The sequence below is a fragment of the Malus sylvestris genome, chromosome 17, assembly GCF_916048215.2.
Source record: "Malus sylvestris chromosome 17, drMalSylv7.2, whole genome shotgun sequence".
Taxonomy (NCBI): domain Eukaryota; kingdom Viridiplantae; phylum Streptophyta; class Magnoliopsida; order Rosales; family Rosaceae; genus Malus; species Malus sylvestris.
In genome coordinates, this window is record NC_062276.1 from 29,982,497 (window position 1) to 30,001,867 (window position 19,371).

Genomic DNA, 19,371 nt, shown 5'->3' on the forward strand with positions numbered 1-19,371 from the left:
TAGTAAGTGTTGTTAGAGTTGTTGTGAGAAGTTTGTTATACCTTACTTAGTTAATAAGTTAAGTAGTTATCCTATATGTAAATGATGGTATATATACCAAAATCGTAACATTATTCAAGTAATGAAAATCACAATTTCATTTCTCTCTTCTCTCTCTATCTTTCTTACTGGATCTCTCTCTAGATTCTAACATCTATCTCTAAGAATGGAAGAAATATATATATATATCTGAAGATGTTAGTTATATTATTTGCATTTTGTTAAGAGTCTGAATCCCATGTTGGAGAAAGAAATGACATTGCATATGCTTATAAATAGTTAAAATTCTTGCAATTGATGAAGTGTGTTTAATTAGATTCTAGTTTTTGCTTAGAAATTTTATTCAAATTTGAAGAATAAAGTTGTATGGATTTTTGAAGAATTTGACAGAAATTGTGGTGCATGATGAATAGAGTGGTAAACAGGTGAATGTGACTAGAGTTTGATAACAGAAGAAGATTTAGAAAAGCCAACAACCTGTATGAAGAAGATAGGATTCTTGAAGCTAGTCCTTCCCTCAAGAAATCCCAGATAGACCCCGAAAATTTTTAATTTTTTTATACAAGCGATGTTAAGTGAGGGAGATAATGGAAGTTGGGACCTCAAGTGCAAAGAGCTGATTTTTCTTAACCAACTCTTGAAACTATGGAAAAATCCCATTTCATAATTTTAGTTTTATTCACTATGCAAGCAAAAAACCATCTGCAATGCTTCTGATCTCCCTTTTTCTCTGTGTCTGTCTACAAATTTCATGTCAAGTCTTCTGCAATAGGGAGAGAACTCCATATGGCACGCAGGGAAATAGGTCGATTCAAAGAAAGCAGAACGGACACAGACGCCTTAAAGAGCACAAGCGCAATCCGAGATGACTGATACAATGAAGAGAGCTAAAGATTTGTCTTCTGTAATTGAGGAATCAATCTCCAAGGCGAAATCACGTACGCGAGAGATTCAAGTACTAAAGAAATCGCGAAGGCACGTAGGTAGGCGGGAAGATCAGGTATTGGCAATTGGGGATGTGGACAATAAAAAATATACAGAAGTGATGAGAGAATTCGAACTTGTGAGACAGGAACTAAGCATGCTTAAGCTTGATATGGCATCGATTTTACAAGAGAAATTGGGGACAGAGAAGCAAACAGAGGCCTCAAAAGCAAAGATGTTGTTTTATACAAGCTTAAGCTTGTTAACGACCCAACTCGTTAACAAGTTATTATAGGATACCCGATAATGATCCGACTCATTAACAGATTGACTCGAAACTTGTTATTTTTTTGTCATTTTGTATATGATTAACGGGTTCGTAAGAAATTACCAAGCCTACAATATACTGTGGCTGAAGGGATACCAAAATTTTCAACTCAACAACAATCAAAGAGAGTATACTATTAGGGCCCGTTTGTTTGGCTTCACTAAGTTTCATTGGACTAGATTGGATTAGCTTTTAGTGTAGTCCAACATTTGTTGTGATGAGGGACTAATATTAATGAGATTAGCTGGGACTCGCCCAGACTAACGGCATCGCTAGCAGTTCTTAGCGAGAGTCCCCGAAAACCACAGGACTAGCTAAGGCCTGCTTCGTCCTACTCCCGTTGCTCTGCTGGCGTTCTCTCTGCAACCCAAGCTTCATCTTCTTTGCGACCACTTCATCTTCTCTACAACCATAGCGTCCTCTCTTTGCACACATCTGCACATCTTCGCAAATCCGCTTGAATCACAAAACCCATATTTGAATCACAAAACCCAGACACGAATTGCAAATTCCATATTTGAATTGCAAACCCAGATTCGAATTGCAAAACCAAGTTTGTTTGAATCTCTGCAAAACCCAGATTTGATAAGAAAATTTTGTAGCCTAAAATCCAAAAGGAAATAACCAAAACCCAAGGGTGCTTTGCATACCAAATTCCTTTTGCAACTTTCAAGAGAGATGGAGATTCTAGATAGGGAAATTGGGGCACAATTTCTTTTTATTTTTTATTTTTGGATCCATTTGGTGCACAATTATATATGTACAAAGTTCATTTGTTTTCGGGAGAAGGGATGCAGTTGACTAGAAAAAAGAGAAAGAAAAAGAAAAAAAAATGAAAAAAGAGAATTATTTTTTATTATTTTGGTTATTAGTCCGACACTGCATCAAATGCTTCACTAAGTTAGTCCAGTTTATTCTAGTCTAAACCAGTCCAGCTTAGTCCCTACAGCTAGTCCAGTTCGAGACAGTCCGGTGCAACAAACGCATCCTTACATTATTACAACCATTCCTAATAACAGAATGTAGTAGTCAATAATACAGGAATGAATAACTGAAACAGCTGTGTAAATCAAATTTAACAGCTAAACACCCCTAGTATTGAATGGTACGTAAAATTAAAGTCACACCCTAGAATAAGTTTAAACTAAAAAATGTAGGAAAATGTTTTGGTTCTATAATTTAAACACAGTGCCATCAAATTACCTATATATTGTTCATAACTTGTACAATTTTAACCGCCCGTAAGAAGAAAGAGAGAAAAGGAAGAAACAACAAATTGGAACTTGTACAATTTTAACTGCCTCTAAGAAGAAAGAGAGAAAAGGAAGAAACAACAAATTGGATTTTGGACGGGACTCGAACCAAATCCGCCGTCCATCCGATCATGTAATGAAACCGTCACAAAAAATGCAGCAAAGTATTGCTCTTCCTTTCTTGAAAACCCTTTTCTCAACGAGTGCACCAAAAAATGAATAAATTGTTCGTATTAACTGGATGATCCTCACCTGAGATAACGAGACGCAAAGTAAAACTCTTGCCACCCCTTACAGAGACAAATCAAATTTTATTGGTTCTGAGTTTCCTCTGGTCCCTTTGCTTTGCCTCTGAGCATGTCAGTGAAATTCCCCCGCATTATTCGCCTTAATCTAGTGTCTTCTGCAGGTGGTGAAGGTGTGGCCTTTGGGGACTCAACGGGCTCTGGTGGTGGCTCGGGACTTTCTTTCTTTCCCAGTAGACCACCTTCACCAAAGAAACTACTCACGGAGGATGTAAGCCCAGCCCCCATCACCTTACTGATGGTATCAAAAGTTCCACCAGATCTCTCCTTCATTATAATTTCAAGGGCTTCTTTGTGTGCAGGGTCAAGCGCATCAGAGTCTCTAAATAAGTTCTGTATTGCAGGCATAAGAAAGTCCCGAACACTATTTGCTGAAATATCTGGATTAATTACGTATATTTGAAATCAATATCAGCAACATATTACAAAAGCTGAAAATTCTGGAACATAGGGTTACGAATATAAACTATAACTGTAGGTCATTGTTTTAACATCATAGTAGGTCATCAAAAGTCCGCACACATATTACCAATCAGTTAAGAATCCTATGAAGCTACAGTTTGGCATGGCGCGATTTGTTAGGGCGCCACCAAAAACTAGTTTCGACACATGATTGTAAAGTTCCAACTATGTACACAAGGTCATTAAAGTGAAAACTGATATAATCTAGGGATATCTTGCTTTTACATAAACATATGGTTTCAAGCATGGCTGCTCAAAAACTTAGAAGAACTGGTGATCTGTGTATTATTTTGACATTATAGTCGTTTAATATTTGATGTTTGTTTGCATGCTAAAGAAACATAATCTCGTTTAGAGTAAAATTAGGGATAAAAAATGCATACGATTCTCTTTGATAAAACGCATAACGTATTTAAGTCTGAAAATAATCTAGGTAATCAGACCAAATTTCTTTTACATGTTCCCAAGAAGTGTACAAGTGTCATGTTCTATATATATGAAGGAAGTGAAAGATAATGTAGCTCAAGGTGTGTAATGGTGCAGAAAGGGAAGAGAAATTAATAAACTAACAATATATAGAACATCTGGGTCATAAGAAAAAGAAAACCTGTTGCATCCAGAGCACGGATTGCTTCACAAAATGCATTGACTCTCTCACGCCGGCGCATCAAGTCACTTGAAGGTGGAGTGGCCGTCAGTTGAAAAATCTTGGACAAAAGATGTACATGATGTCAAAGAAACAAAGTAACCCAATGATTATTCAATAATGAATCCAATAGAAAATTTCCCAACCAACTAAATAAGGTGTGTGTGCTTATGAACACATTGCTGAAAATGTGCTACTAGTAATTTTGAGTAAGCATGTAGAGGATATAATCTTTAAGTCTATCCGTTGTATGTGGTACAGCAACCACCAATGCACGAACCACAGCAATGGCAGCTTCATGAGATCCATCTTCAAGAAAAGCATCCATTTGAACACGTATCTTATCAACAATCTGGGAGGTTTTATTTTGGTCAGCCAGATGTATGAAAACTGTTCGATTAAGTAAGCTAATATCTTAATTGCAGAAGGAAGAGAACTCATACCATGTCATTTCTAAAATTTTGGGCCACTGCTCCAAAGGCATCTATGCTTGCATACTTCACACTCAAGTTTTGGTCAGAACCCACTAGGGCAGGTAATATATGAGTAGATGCAACTTTCGCATCGATATATGGAACCTATAAACGAAGGAAACCAATTAATTATTTCTTAACCAGACACATAAAGAAATTAGGACTCCAAGAATGGATAGACTTACAATGACTTTCAACAGATTGGCAGCATTTATTTTCATATCTATGTTAGAGCTGACAACCATTTCCCAGAGTAAATTAAATATCATACCGTGATGATCTTCAAATGTGCTGCATATGGAAAGCCCTTCAGTCAAAATTAAGTTACAAAAAGTTAGTCGTAAAAGGTATTTATTGCTTTTCTAACCAAAGGAACCGAACAGCATCAACAATCTCAGCATTGTACTTCATAGATTGATTTGGAACACCTTCAACTAATAACTTTCTCAGGTACTCCGCTAATTGTTCATGCTTGCTTGGACCACCCAAAACACAAGCCAAGAGAAGAGGTAGGACACACATAGTAGCCAATCTCTTAGCCACAGCCGTTCTTGGCCTCAAACTTGTTATGTAGATAAAATCCACAATTAAGAGCACACACAACACTGGTGTGAAAGGATTTCAAGTAACTTTAAAGTTATTACCTTTGATTCCGGAATGCGTTGCAGATGGGAAAAATGTCAATTCAGCTTCTTCCCCTACAGCTAACAAGAATACAGGCAGCATTATGTGTGTCAAATAAGAATCCCCGTAGAGTTCTGATACAGCCAATAGAAACTGCATTACCAACATTTAGATCAGAAACAATTAATAAAGTATTGTTGATGATGTAATATAAAAAAGACACCAAAGACAGAGAAAGATACCTTGGTGATTTGGTTTCGCAAATTGTCCTCTTTTGGAGGTAACAAGCATGCGAGCTGTATTAAAGCAGGAAAGCAGTCGGCATGTAGCCACTCAAATGCAGGCAATTGAACATGTCCACTACCGAGTTAACAAAATTCTCATAAGCAGTTATAGTAAATCAATTTAACAATATCACTACCTAAAGACAAAAGTCAAACGGCTATGTTCTGTCAGAAAATAGTAGACAGGCCTGAAAAAAGAATATATAACAAAGTAAAATAAAATAAAAAGGAAAAAGGAGAAAAGAGCTTACCCTGCATACAATTCAAGGAAAGATTTAGAAAATATTGTTCCAGTTGTTTTGGGATCAGAAGAAACTGGGCACTTCTCAATTGCTTTCTGGTGCACATACGGAAGAATTTCCTCTAGCATTCGTAGTAAAACATCAACATTCCAGCGTTCTCGTTCACCTAGAACACGAAGATGTGACTCCATAGAACCTTCAACGCCCGAAAGAGGAGGACAGCGCTGCAATGTCACAAGGATGCAAATTAAAGAAAGTATCATTAGAAAGACCTTCGTCATAAGTGGAAAATATAATCAAACAGAAACTAACCTGAACCGAGCTTGATATATGAGAGAGTAAACTCTTAAGATATGGTCTAATTTGTTTCCCCACTTGTTTACTGCAGGGACTAATTGTTTAAGCGTCGTTTCCACCACCACTCCAGAGGGATCACAGACCAATTGGAACATCAACTCCTCGACCTATAAATAAAAATACAGTAAAATATTGGAGAAACAGATCCTTGACTACTTTATCCATTTATTTCTTGTCAGTCATCATATTATGAGGAGAAAATTCTCCATGCCCTAGACCATGTGGCATCAACCTGTTCTAGAGCTTACATTGTAGCCATTTCTGTCAAGTCAGAATTCCTCTCAATGAGAGCCTCTGAAGCATATTAGTGAGGCTGACCTTGAAATATTTGTCCATGGTCGGGAAGAGTGGAAGCAGCAATGCAAGATTATGTGCAGCAGCCTCCCGGACAACAGTTGCAGAATCTTCTATGAATTGTTGAACAATGGACAATATAAGAGAATCACGAATCTCAGGCCGGACAAACTCTGCAAACTCTCCACATGATTGAGCAACTAGCAGCCTGCGTTCCTCATACATATGATTTATCTGCAACCCACAAACCGGAGAAACATAAGAAAAACTTATCAGAAATATGAAAAGGTTAGACACGATCCTCTTCTCTCAAGGCGGGGCTCAAACTTACTTGTTCCCAACACTGGGGAAGCATTTCTGTTTCTGTTCTCATCTCTCCTACATTTTTAGCAAGGTTAACACATGCCTGAAATGCAGTCAAAAGATTCAGGAACAAGTCCAAAACAATGCAGCTATATTACAAATAATGTGGTAGTTTGAATATTAGCCTACATCCATTATAATTCTTCTCTGCTGCTCATCTGGGCGTTTGATTAGATTAAACAATGTGTGGGTTAAGGAATCCCAAGTGCTGCTATCTGGATGGCGTTCAATCACACACATGATTAGGGGAAGAAGCTCCTGTGAATGCATAACCAATAAAAAAAATAAAAATATGTCTTCTATTAAAGGATCAATTTAAAGATCCATCATACAATGATAATATCAATAATATATTTATACACACATATATAATATTTATGTACATATGAAAAAGTACAAGAAGCAAACCTCCCGATGGTTGATCAAAGCATATGGAACAATCTTCGGCAAAGCATCAGCAAGGATCTGAATGGTCTCTAGGCCCGGTAAAATATAAGCATAACTTTAGAAAAGGAATAGAAGGGAAAGGCAGTTCCAAAGCTTCTAAAAAATCATTCTATGTTCTATTATTCAAAATTTAGATGGGTATCCCATCCAAAACGAAAAGAAAAAGGATGTGCCAACCATGGAAGAAAAAAAACATGTCTAATCCGGTCCTCCTATAAAGGCATTGATGCAATAAAAGAAATGTAAAAGAAACTTGCCCTTTTCTCGGAAACATTTTCAGGACTAAGATTCTCTGACGTTAGGTGTAGGCTGCTGCCTAATGATGGTTCATCATTTTGTTCAAAATTGGTTGTCTCTGAAAAATCATGAGCTTTTGTGGTTTTGGATTTTAAACTTTCTAGTTCCATCTGCAATGATATAATTTCTTCCTTATCTTTCCAAGGACAGAGATTGGATTTGATCAGCATCAGCAGCTCCCATATTCCTTCCAGAACGATATACAATGCAGTGACTTGAGCTCTACAATCATTGAGCTCCTTTCTCTGGTGTTCCAACTTCCACCAAACTGATCACGTACGAAGCTATTTAGTGTTGGAATTAAATAGAATTTAGTTTTGATCAAGTGGTTGAGAAGGAAGAAACCAATAGGAAAGTGTATGTCTAGTCTCATAAGACAAGTGTATGCTTTAGATCTTTGTTTGTGAATCAAGGGCTTATATTGCTCTAGATTAGCTTGTAAGAGAAAAAATCCAATGTGTTGATATTTAATGAAAATATCTGTGCTTGCTGCATGGACTGAAAAACCTTTCACATTCCTCTAAACTTTCTCTGTTTTCTTGTTCCTTGTCTACCTTCAGAAATACATCATACCAACCAAATTAACTCACCGGAATTTATCATGGCCTCAGAGCTTAGGTTCTGATCAATTTCAGGACTGGGCGTTTTTGTGTGTGCTTCGTATCTCTGAAAAGGAAAGGGGAAAAACATACCCAGATCGTGAAAATCTCATATGTTCTTACAAAGTCTCACATGGCTACTTCGAGCAGTGGAGGAGATCTGAGGGCTCCTTTTTTAATGGGATCAACTACGATTTTTGGTCCATCAAGATGAAGACCATATTCAAATCACATGATCTCTGGAGTTTGGTGGACAAGGGTTTTGAAACCGCAGAAACTAAAGATGATTCTAGCGATGAAGATCAACAGTCTGTGAGGAAGATAGCAATGAAAGTTAATGAAACCAGAGATGCAAAGGCTCTTGGTATCATTCAAGGGGCAGTGTCTGATGAGATGTTTCCTCGAATCTCAAACTTTGAAACCTCCAAGATTGCATGGGATGTTCTTCAACAAGAATTTCGTGGTGATAAAAAGGTTAGGTCTGTCAAACTACAATGTTTAAGAAGAGATTTTGAGTACACTAGGATGAATGATGGTGAAGCTCTATATGCTTATTTAACAAGATTGACTGACATTGTGAATCAAATGAAAGCTCTTGGTGAAGAACTGACAAACCAAAGATTAGTACAGAAGATACTTATTAGCTTGCCTAAATCCTATGATTCCATCACATCTATTATAGAAGAAACTAAGGACCTTGACTCCATTGAGGTTCAGGAGGTGATTGGTACATTGAAAGGCTATGAGCAGAGGTTAAATATGCACTCTGAAAACTTAGCTGAAAAGGCTTTTACTAGTCTAAGTGTGATTGAGAGAGATAGCAGTTACAAGGCTCAGGGGAACAACTCAAATCAAAAGAAATTCTGGAAAGGAAAAGGGAAGAAATGGGACAACAACCATACTCCACAATCAAAATCAGAAACTAGCAATGATTCTACCAAAACCAAGTGTAAAATCTATGACAAATTACACTATGGTGTTTGCTGGTTCAAGGGAAAACCCAAATGCACCAAGTCTGACAGATTTGGCCATCTAGCAAAAGATTGTAATCCAAAAAGGAACCAAGCTGTCAACTATGCACATAGAGCAGAAGAAGATGAAGTAAATGTCTTTTATGCTTGTAGTGTTGCAAGAACTGAAAATAAGAGAGGAATCTGGTACATTGACAGTGGATGCAGTAATCATATGACTGCATATGAATCCTTGTTAATCAACATTGACAGAAGCTTCAATTGCAGAGTTAAAATGGGGAATGGACAACTAGTGGAAGCTACTGGAAAAGGAACTCTTGTTCTAGAGACAAAGGGTGGAAGAAGATTCATCAAGGATGTAATACTTGTACCAGGTCTTGATGAGAATCTCCTTAGTGTGGGACAGATGATTGCTCATGGTTACTTCTTACTTTTTGGAGACAATATAATGGAGATCTTTGATGACAGAAGCCTCCAAAACTTGGTAACACAAGTTGGCATGACAGAAAACAAAAGTTTTCCACTTATGCTAGATTACAATGACTCAATTGCTCTAAAAGCAAGTGTTGCAGAAAACTCTTGGTTATGGCACAAGAGGTTTGGACATCTCAACTTTCACAGTTTAAAGAGATTGGAGAAACTACAAATGGTGACTGGTCTTCCTGAGTTACAAGAGACTAAAGAACCGTGTGAAGGTTGCATATTGGGGAAGCATCACAGGGACTCTTTTGAAACTAGAAATGCATGGAGAGCAAGCCAACCTCTAGAACTCATTCACACAGATGTGTGTGGTCCAATGAAGACACCTACACTCAGTGGGAACAGATACTTTCTGTTATTCATTGATGACTGCACCAGGATGGTTTGGGTATATCTTATGAGAAACAAGAGTGAAGTCTTTTCAATCTTCAAGAAATTCAAAGTGATGGTTGAACTTCAGAGTGGTCTCAAGATCAAAAGACTAAGAAGCGACAGAGGTGGTGAATTCATGTCACTTGAGTTCCAAGAATTCTGTGAAGGAGCAGGATTACAGAAGCAATTGACAGTGGCCTACACACCACAGCAGAATGGTGTAGTTGAGAGGAAGAACATGACTGTGGTTGAAATGACCAAGTCAATGCTACATGATAAGAAAATGCCACTTTCTTTTTGGGGTAAGGCTGTCAATACATCTGTGTATCTCCTAAACAGGTGTCCAACTAAAGCACTTGAGAAGAAAACACCTTTTGAGGCATTTAGTGGCAGAAAACCAAGTGTGAAGCACTTGAAGGTGATCAATCTGCTATGCACAGATACCATCTCAATTAAGACACAAGCTTGAAATCAATAGTGTCAAGTGTGTTCTTGTAGGTTATAGAAGTTGTGAAAAGGGCTATAGGCTTTACAATATTGAGTCACATAAAGTGATTATCTCAAGGGATGTGGTGTTCAAGGAGAATGAAGCATGGAATTGGGAAACCAATAACATTGACACTATCTCATTTCCACTAGCAATGGAAGAAGCACAAGCTGAAGTGCAAAATGAGAATGAACCTGTTATACATGATGGAAGTCAAAATGACTTTTCAACTCCAACACAAGGATCTCAGTTCTCTACTTCAAATGCAGAAGGACAAGAATTACAGGATTCCTCCTTTGAAACAACTCCATTGAGAATGAGGAGTTTAAATGAGATTTATGCAGTGTGTAACTATTGTGTTGTTGAACCAGAGAGTTTTGAAGAAGCTGAGAATGATCAATCTTAGCAGAAAGCAATGAGTGAAGAAATTTCCATGATTGAGAAAAACTCTACTTGGAAATTGGTAAATAGACCGAGTGATAAACCTGTGATAGGTGTGAAATGGATCTACAAGACCAAACTGAATTTGGATGGATCAATACAGAAGAACAAAGCAAGATTAGTTGCCAAAGGCTACTCACAACAACCTGGGGTAGATTTCAATGAAACCTTTGCCCCAGTGGCAAGGTTAAATACCATTAGAACCTTGATTGCTCTTGCTGCCCAAAAGGGATGGAAACTTCACCAGTTAGATGTTAAATCAGCCTTTCTAAATGGCATTCTGGAGGAAGAAGTGTATGTGGATCAACCACAAGGATTTGAAGTACCAAATAAAGAAGAGAAGGTTTATAAGTTAAACAAAGCACTGTATGGACTCAAACAAGCCCTCAGGGCTTGGTACAGTGAGATAGACTCCTATTTCAGCAAGGGTGGATTTAACAAAAGTCCTAGTGAAGCTACATTATATACAAAAACTGGTGAGAACTCTGAGATGCTTATTGTGTCTATATATGTTGATGATGTGGTCTTTACTGGTAATTGTGAAGAAATGATTGAAGAATTCAGAAGGGACATGATGAGACAATATGAGATGTCGGATCTTGGCTTGTTGCATCACTTCTTGGGAATTGGAGTAATACAAGAAGTTACTGAGATCTTCATACATCAACAGAAGTATGCACAATCATTGCTTGAAAGATTCAATCTGAAAGGATGTAAATCTGTGGCAACACCATTGATCACAAATGAGAAACTTTGTAAAGTGGATGGTTCTGAATCTGCTGATGAATGCTTATACAGAAGAATGGTTGGAAGTCTACTTTACTTGACTGCTACAAGACCTAACATTATGTATGCAGCTAGTCTCTTATCAAGGTTCATGCATAATCCCACAAGAATTCACATGGAAACTGCTAAGAGAGTACTAAGGTATATCTCAGGGACCTTGGACTATGGAATCAAGTATGAAAAGGGAGAAAAAGCAATTCTGGTAGGCTTCTGTGACAGCGATTGGGGTAGCAGTGAAGATGACATGAGAAGTACCTCAGGATATGCATTTACATTTGGTTCTGGGATATTTTCCTGGGCCTCTGTCAAGCAACAAAGTGTTGCATTGTCTACGGCTGAGGCAGAGTATGTGAGTGCTGCAATGGCTACCTCTCAAGCTATATGGTTGAGGTTTGTGTTAAAGGATTTTGGTGAAATGCAAGTGGATGCTACACCACTTATGTGTGACAACACATCAGCAATAGCTATGACCAAAAATCCTATTTTTCACCAGAAAACCAAGCATATCAAAAGGAAGTTTCACTTCATAAGGGAAGCCTTGCAGGAGAATACCATTGAACTGATCTACTGCAAATCACAGGATCAAATGGCAGACATCTTTACCAAAGCTCTACCAAGGGAAAGATTTGTCTATCTCAGAGGAATGCTTGGGATCAAAACCAGAATTCATTTAAAGGGGAGTGTTGGAATTAAATAGAATTTAGTTTTGATCAAGTAGTTGAGAAAGAAGAAACCAATAGGAAAGTGTATGTCTAGTCTCATAAGACAAGTGTATGCTTTAGATCTTTGTTTGTGAATCAAGGGCTTATATTGCTCTAGATTAGCTTGTAAGAGAAAAAATCCAATGTGTTGATATTTAATGAAAATATATGTGCTTGCTGCATGGACTGAAAAACCTTTCACATTCCTCTAAACTTTCTCTGTTTTCTTGTTCCTTGTCTACCTTCAGAAATACATCATACCAACCAAATTAACTCACCGGAATTTATCATTTAGGTTGTAGTTGAAAAAGGGCCTAAGGGCCTAACAACCATAGTTTAGGCAACCATGCTGTTGCACTAACCACCATAGTTTATAGTTCAACAGTCGCTATATTAAAGCCTCTTTTGATATCTAAAATTAGATCCAAATGGATCGCCGCTAAATTTAGGTAAAAATTTATATCCACCTAACATGTAAAAGATCAATTACTCATAAAGAAAACTTATGAGTATCAATCTCTCCATAATGTAGGATTACAAAGACGAATTTCCTTCATAACTAATCCTCTCTAATTCCCTCCAAATAAAAAATATAACTACAGTTTCAGCATCTTGCCGCATAAGCAAGCAGGATTGGCCAAGCTTAGCTAAGCACCATCCAAAGAAAGCAAACTACAAATAATACGAAGTGACTACAAATCCTAGCAAACACAACCCAAATTCACATAGATCAGAAAATCCCAACCTCCACCACTGTCAGGAGCATACATTTAGCGTCCTTCATTAATCATTGTCATTGTAGCTTCATTATTCGAAGGCTGTGGTTGAGGATGAGAGACTGAGTTTTGGATAGTGAATAGAGGCTGTTTAGGTTGTGGACCACCAATAACATTTGTGGAACCATTTAGCATAAAAATTACATCCGGCATGCTCGGCCTATCCGTCGGATTGTCCTGTACACAAAGCAGCCCTATATGCACACATTTCATTACTTCTGGAGCCGAATATGAATCAGCCGCCAACATTTCATCTACCAACTCCAATTCCCTGCCTTCCTTCCATAACTGCCATGCATAGGCTAGTAAGCCTAGCTGTCGATCATAGATATAGAAGGCCGTATTCTTCTTGCTGCTAATAATCTCCAATACCAAGACCCCAAAGCTGTAGACATCAGATTTTTGAAAAAATATTCCACCCATGGCATACTCTGGAGATATATATCCACTGTACGAACATGAAACTCATTAGTATATATGTCGCTGAAATAAGTGCTTGGTTTCTGCCTTTTAAGAACAACATTACCAAAACTATATCTAATGTGAACGATGCAACTAATTAGCAGTTTTTATCCAAAACAGGAGTCGGTTAAGAGTTCATGAATCATGATGCAATGCTAACCATTAGAACTTTCGTTGCGTATGACATGTTCAAGAATATATAGGAAGGGCATGAATCTTACAGCGTTCCCACAACTCTCTGAGTATTTTCTAAATTCTGTGTCCCTTCAACCACACGTGCCAATCCAAAATCTGAAATTTTTGGGTTCATTTTCTCATCCAAGAGAATGTTGCTTACTTTTAGATCTCTATGTATTACCTTCAAATAGGAATCATGATGGAGATAAACAAGCCCTCTGGCAACACCTTGAATAATATTAAAACGTGTACCCCAATCAAGCACTGCTCTTCTCGTCGAATCTGAGCATCACATAATCGATCAATACACTGCTTAGAATCTAAAGATAAGAAATTGCAGTAAAGTGCAATTGAAACTAACCGAAAAGAAAAGTATCCAAGCTTTTGTTTGGCATGAACTCATAAATCAGTAACTTCTCATCCTCTTTAACGCAGCAACCCATGATTCTGACCAGATTTTTGTGTTGGAGATTGGAGATCAATAACATTTCATTCTTGAACTCCACTACACCTTGCCCTGAGGTACTGGATAGTCTTTTTACTGCTATTTCCTTCCCTTCTGCTAGCTTACCCTACACAAAGTCGACAAATAAATCATTGCACTCATGTCTGTTTCTCTGTACCTATCATAAAAATAATAATAATTACCCAATAAACTGGACCAAAGCCTCCTTGCCCGAGTTTGTTTTCTATGCTGAAATTGTCCGTAGCAACTAATATGCTATCAAAATCATAGATCAGTAACTCAGACAGATCATGTTTTCCACCTATATATTCTTGAAGGGCGTCCCTTGTTATTTTGATGTGTTCCCTTGTTAATTTGATGTGTCCTGATTTTGCAAATATACACATCAAACACTGAATCAAAGCAAAACAACTTACAGAGTTTTGAGAGATAATATGCTAATGCATTATATTAATCCAACACCTCGATCTCTTTCACTTAATTACCTTTTTGCTTAGCTCTCATCCTGCACAAACCAAACACTATGGCACCCAATACACCGATAAAACAAACAACTGTAAGGCTCACAATTAACTTTATTGGCTTTCCTTTACCTGAAAAATTTACAATACAAAAACAAGCATGAGATATATCGAAACAGAAAAGTTACTGCTTGATAATTAGAGTTGTTCAAGGCTTCAAGCACTTTTGAACAAAAAAAAAAGGCATCAAGCACTAGTATCATTAGTTCATTTGCTAGTTCTGCGCGTGCTAGGCAAATATAAACATCTACTCCGTCAGAGGGAAACTCCTGCATATGAATAAGGTGTTTGGACCAGACCAAACACCGTGTTTTATAAACAAGTGCATACTCTTGGTAAGAACAATTATTTAGGCGCACTGTCTTGCAGTCGCGGATGTGTTGTCAGAATCCAAAGACACAAACTCATGAGAATCTGGTACTCTGAACCCTACCAGCTTCAGAAACCCATCATCATCATCTTCTTTTCCTCTCAATGTGACTGACTTATTTGTCTCTCTCACAAAACAATTTGGTTTCCCTCACACACCTTCCCGTCCCGTTTCCTCTGCTCCATTCCCGTCTGACTTGGGTACAAACCTGTTGAATCCCACATCGGCTAGAGGGAAAGAAGAAAAGCAATTTAAATAGAATTATCCCACTCCACCTAATACCGAGGTTTTCTGTGATAAAACTTCACACCTGACGGATTGGGTAGGTGGTAAAGTGAGGACAGTATCGGTGTTGGTGGAGTGGGGTCCCTCGGCCCGTCGACTTGAAAAATTCAACATGGTATCAGAGCCAGGGGACGGGCTTGGTACCACCACATGATTGGGTGGGTTCCCATTGGCCCCGTGCGATGGGTGAGTCCCAACTTGGCTTCACGTGGTTGTCGATGTGTGGATCCTCCACGTGTGATCCACAAAATGGGGTCTCATGTGTGGGGGCATGTTGAATCCCACATTGGCTAAAGGGAAAGAAAAGCAACAATTTAAATAGAATTAGCCCACTCTAACTAATACCGAGACTTTTTGGATAAAACTCCATACCTGACGGATTGGGCAGTTGGTGAAGTGGGGACGGTGCTGGTGGAATGGGGCCCTCGGCCCATCGACCTGAAAAATTCAACAAAACCCTTTCAAGCACTTGCAGATTGGTGATCCAGAAGCTTTGCAAACTCCACAAGGTCCACATGCTCCATAATTGTCGCATTCTTTATATTGTGGCTGAGAGTAGACATACCATATGAGCAGAATGTAATGGCGTAGTCAGGTCCGCCATTGCAGGTGAATGTGCTGTTTGCATCATCCAAAGCGTAGCTATAAGCTTGAGGGCATTGCTGCTTAAACATCTTAGAGTACTCTGTGGGTTGACACAACTTCGGATCGGTGAACTCCAAGCAAGCGCTTTTGCAACTGATGACACTCCCATCAGCCGATTTCACTTGTAACTCAGCCGGGCATGCCGCGTTAACATTCGCATCGCAAGTCGAGGCCTGGCACTTGCCGGTGCCGCCTTGTGGGGCGACGGACATGGGCAAGTTGAAGCCGTCAACAAGGCTAACATCGTAAAAATCTAGACCCTCGATTCCTGCGATTGTGATTTCTACTAAAGTTGCTGGTGGAGCTCCGCCTGCACCGTTGCATGCGACCTGGCCAGAGCCACAGTCTGCAGTTTCACAAGTGAAATTTCCAACGGCGTCTGTGGAGCATCTGGTTCGGGCCCAGAAGCGACCAGACCATGAGGATGGAGTGTCTATTGACCGGCTAGCTTTGGATGCTAGTTCGAACCCGGTGAGTGATAATTGAGGTTTTTGGTTAGTGGTTAGGGTTCCTGGCCAGACAGTGTAGGAGCAGTGGTTTGTGAAAGTGATTTTTGCTGCATGTGCACCTGCATTTATATTCAACATAAAACTAGATGCTAAGAATATTGAAATCTAAATACAATTGTTGACAAAAATTGTAAACTAAATAATATGTCACTAATACGAATGAACACATTTATTAAAATTAAAGTAATAAACCAATTATTAACTTCCATGTCCTTTAGTTTCCAAAATTTTGTTTACAAATTTTATCTCCCTAGCATTACCCATAAATAAATAAACAATTTGAAATCATATTAAGAACTTTTTTCATAACTAATCAGTAGTTTTATTATAAATATACTTTGATGATGATTCATCCAATCTCATGCTCTCATCACCGCATTGGCCGGCTTACTTCTATATATCCGTATTTTTCATCATCGATCGTTATTCTCTTTTAGACTCCCTACCGTCACTTTTGACGTTGTTACAATGTAAAGCGTAATAAGGGTAAATTGTAAACAAGTCTACTGAAGACCGCTGAGTTTGTTATAAGGCAGTTGTAACAGTTTTGTAATTAGTTTGTGATTAGTTAGACAAGATGTAATTAGTTGTTAATACAAGTGAGTTAGTCACTGGTATATATACACCAACATGTAATCTTATTCCTTGGAGATGTTTTGATATAGGTGCCTTATTTTTGAATTTTATAGACTAAACATCTATGCCTTTTAGAGATTTGATTAAACTCTTCTTCTCATCATTTTGTTGCCACATATATTAGAATTAATCATTTTTTATACCAAAATTACATGACCTGCCACTACTCCATATTTCTTAATCTCACGCCAAAAAAGTGCACAGCGTATTGAACCAAACTTCCTATAATCAAGCATTTTGATTACCTTCTCCCCCTTTGGAGATAATTGTAAACAAAAAAACCCTAGTTAAATACAATTTATTTTCACAATACTTCCTACAATTTAGCAATGATTTCTACGATTTAATATTTTATTCCCAAAAGGGTTGAAAATATTTTTAAATCTCACGAAATCAAATGTACCAATATAATTTTTTATATCAATACATTAAGAGAAAATAGGACTAACAACAATATAAACGTACCAATAAATAAAGTGTATGAAATCAAACGTACCAAAATCAAAAGTAATGTACCAATATCAACAATATGTACCAAATCAAACGTACCAAAACTGCAAATAAACGTACCAATCAATGTTTTTTACAAATTAAAACGTACCTAACGGCAGTATACACATAATATGTTGTACCTAATAATAGTTTGTCAACAACTATAAGTAAAAATAAAAAAAAGAAAAATAAAAAACAAAGAAAAATAGTTTGACAAAAAAAAGGGGAAAAATTACACAGTGCTTTGTTGGATCGCCAACCATTTGACAAAAATAGATAATATTAATGTTTGTAGAACAAAAAAATTATTTTGATCAAAAAATTATAATTGGAAAAAGGGATAATAGAGTTAATAACTAATACTCCACTAAATAAGGGGAAAAACGCATAAAAAACATAAGAGGATAAATTTAGAAATTAATAATTAACATTTTATTTTAAGAAAATACAATAATGATATGTAATTTAATTTAACAGAAAATTGTGAGGTGTCTATTGGTCAAAGCACTTTAATCAAATTTTGAAAAGGCACAAATGTTTAGTCTAAAAGATATAAAAAAGTTGTAGGGGATTCTAATTTTCCCTATTCCTTATGAAATGAAAGCATAATTTTTCTATTATGGTATCTCTCCCCCGTGTCTAACGACCTTTCGATCCTCCTTTCTTCTGCTTCTCAAATTCAACCTGCTCCTATGAATTCTTGCCCTAATTCCTCAATTCTTTTGGCAATTTCTTTGATTACGATCCAGAATATTGGATCTATGGTTCCAATTAAGCTCACCACAACGAACTATCTCACCTGAAGTGCGCTGTTTGCTTCGATCTTCCGCCGATAGTCTCACCGGAATTATTGACGGCACGATGACTGCTCCGCCCAAATTTCTTCTTGATTCGTCTGGAAATCGCACCTCTACCTCTGAATCCTCAGTATGTGACATGGTTCGAAAATGATCAGGACATTCTGATCTGGATCAATTCTACACTCTCAAATTCTCTCATCCCATACACTGTTGGAGTCAACCCCTCTCTAGTATTTGCATCCGGCAGGCATGCATATTATAGACTAATACGAAACAAAATAGAAAAGAAATTAATAAGAAGTTTTGTATAATAATACCTGAGAAGAAGAGGATGGCCATGGTGAGGCCGAGGAGGGAAGCTACTTGTCTCTTCATCATCGTCGTTGAATATATCTTAATTGCCTGCTTGTTGCTAATTAGCTTGAACTTATGAATCTCACTGACCGATCCACTAAGGGGCGGGATGGGTCAACTGACCCTCCCAACTTTCGCACACCTCCGTGAGAGATCCAAGTGCTGCCCTTTGAAGCTTAGAATTGTCCTTGAGATATGCCCTCCAACTGCTCGATGAAATGCTTCAATGAACATTGGGCACGGCAAGGCATTATGTTCTTTGCAGCTGATATGCAACAAAACTAGATCAATTTATATGTTCTCTTGACAATAAGACCTGACCACTTTAAAAAATAAAAAATCACTTATCCTTCTAGTCTAGACATATATAAACCCAAGTCTATAATCATAATTTCTATCAATTCCAGCCCAAATTCTAGATCTTTAAAATTTCAATTTTCCTTTATTAATACATTTTCAAAATATGAAACCGCGTCGTGGATAAGCAATTGTAGTTTGTAATGTTATTTTATGAATTTTAGATTTATGATTTAATTTCTAAAGCTATTTATTTGTCAAAGAAATATTTGTGAATTTTATACATTGCGGGTCTAAGTTCAACGCTGACAAGTAAAACGAACAAGCTCTAAAGGAGATGGAACAAGCACTAGAAGGCTTGAATTGTCAGCTTCGATTTTCCTCTCCCATCCATTTTTAATAGTAA

The 19,371-nt window shown here is 37.6% G+C and overlaps 2 protein-coding genes across 2 annotated transcripts; both read right to left on the reverse strand.

The window, feature by feature from the left end:
• Positions 1 to 2,360: 2,360 nt before the first annotated feature.
• LOC126611954 (uncharacterized) lies at positions 2,361 to 7,941 on the reverse strand. Its single transcript, XM_050280258.1, is given in 17 exon segments — positions 2,361 to 3,229; positions 3,919 to 4,030; positions 4,184 to 4,309; positions 4,401 to 4,535; positions 4,616 to 4,721; positions 4,798 to 4,991; positions 5,073 to 5,207; positions 5,297 to 5,414; positions 5,590 to 5,804; positions 5,893 to 5,924; positions 5,927 to 6,044; positions 6,256 to 6,465; positions 6,563 to 6,637; positions 6,724 to 6,852; positions 7,003 to 7,059; positions 7,299 to 7,606; positions 7,929 to 7,941. Coding segments are annotated over 17 exon segments (2,457 nt in total). The 3' UTR covers positions 2,361 to 2,855.
• Positions 7,942 to 12,566: 4,625 nt separating this feature from the next.
• Positions 12,567 to 19,085, reverse strand: LOC126609650 (PR5-like receptor kinase). Its single transcript, XM_050277515.1, has 9 exons — positions 18,632 to 19,085; positions 18,314 to 18,430; positions 15,798 to 16,445; positions 15,605 to 15,670; positions 14,542 to 14,649; positions 14,239 to 14,420; positions 13,952 to 14,162; positions 13,635 to 13,872; positions 12,567 to 13,399 (listed from the first exon to the last, which is right to left on the reverse strand). Exons 1-9 carry the CDS (start codon positions 18,690 to 18,692, stop codon positions 12,946 to 12,948), a joined length of 2,085 nt encoding a protein of 694 aa, XP_050133472.1. The 5' UTR covers positions 18,693 to 19,085; the 3' UTR covers positions 12,567 to 12,945.
• Between the last annotated feature and the right edge of the window lie 286 nt (positions 19,086 to 19,371).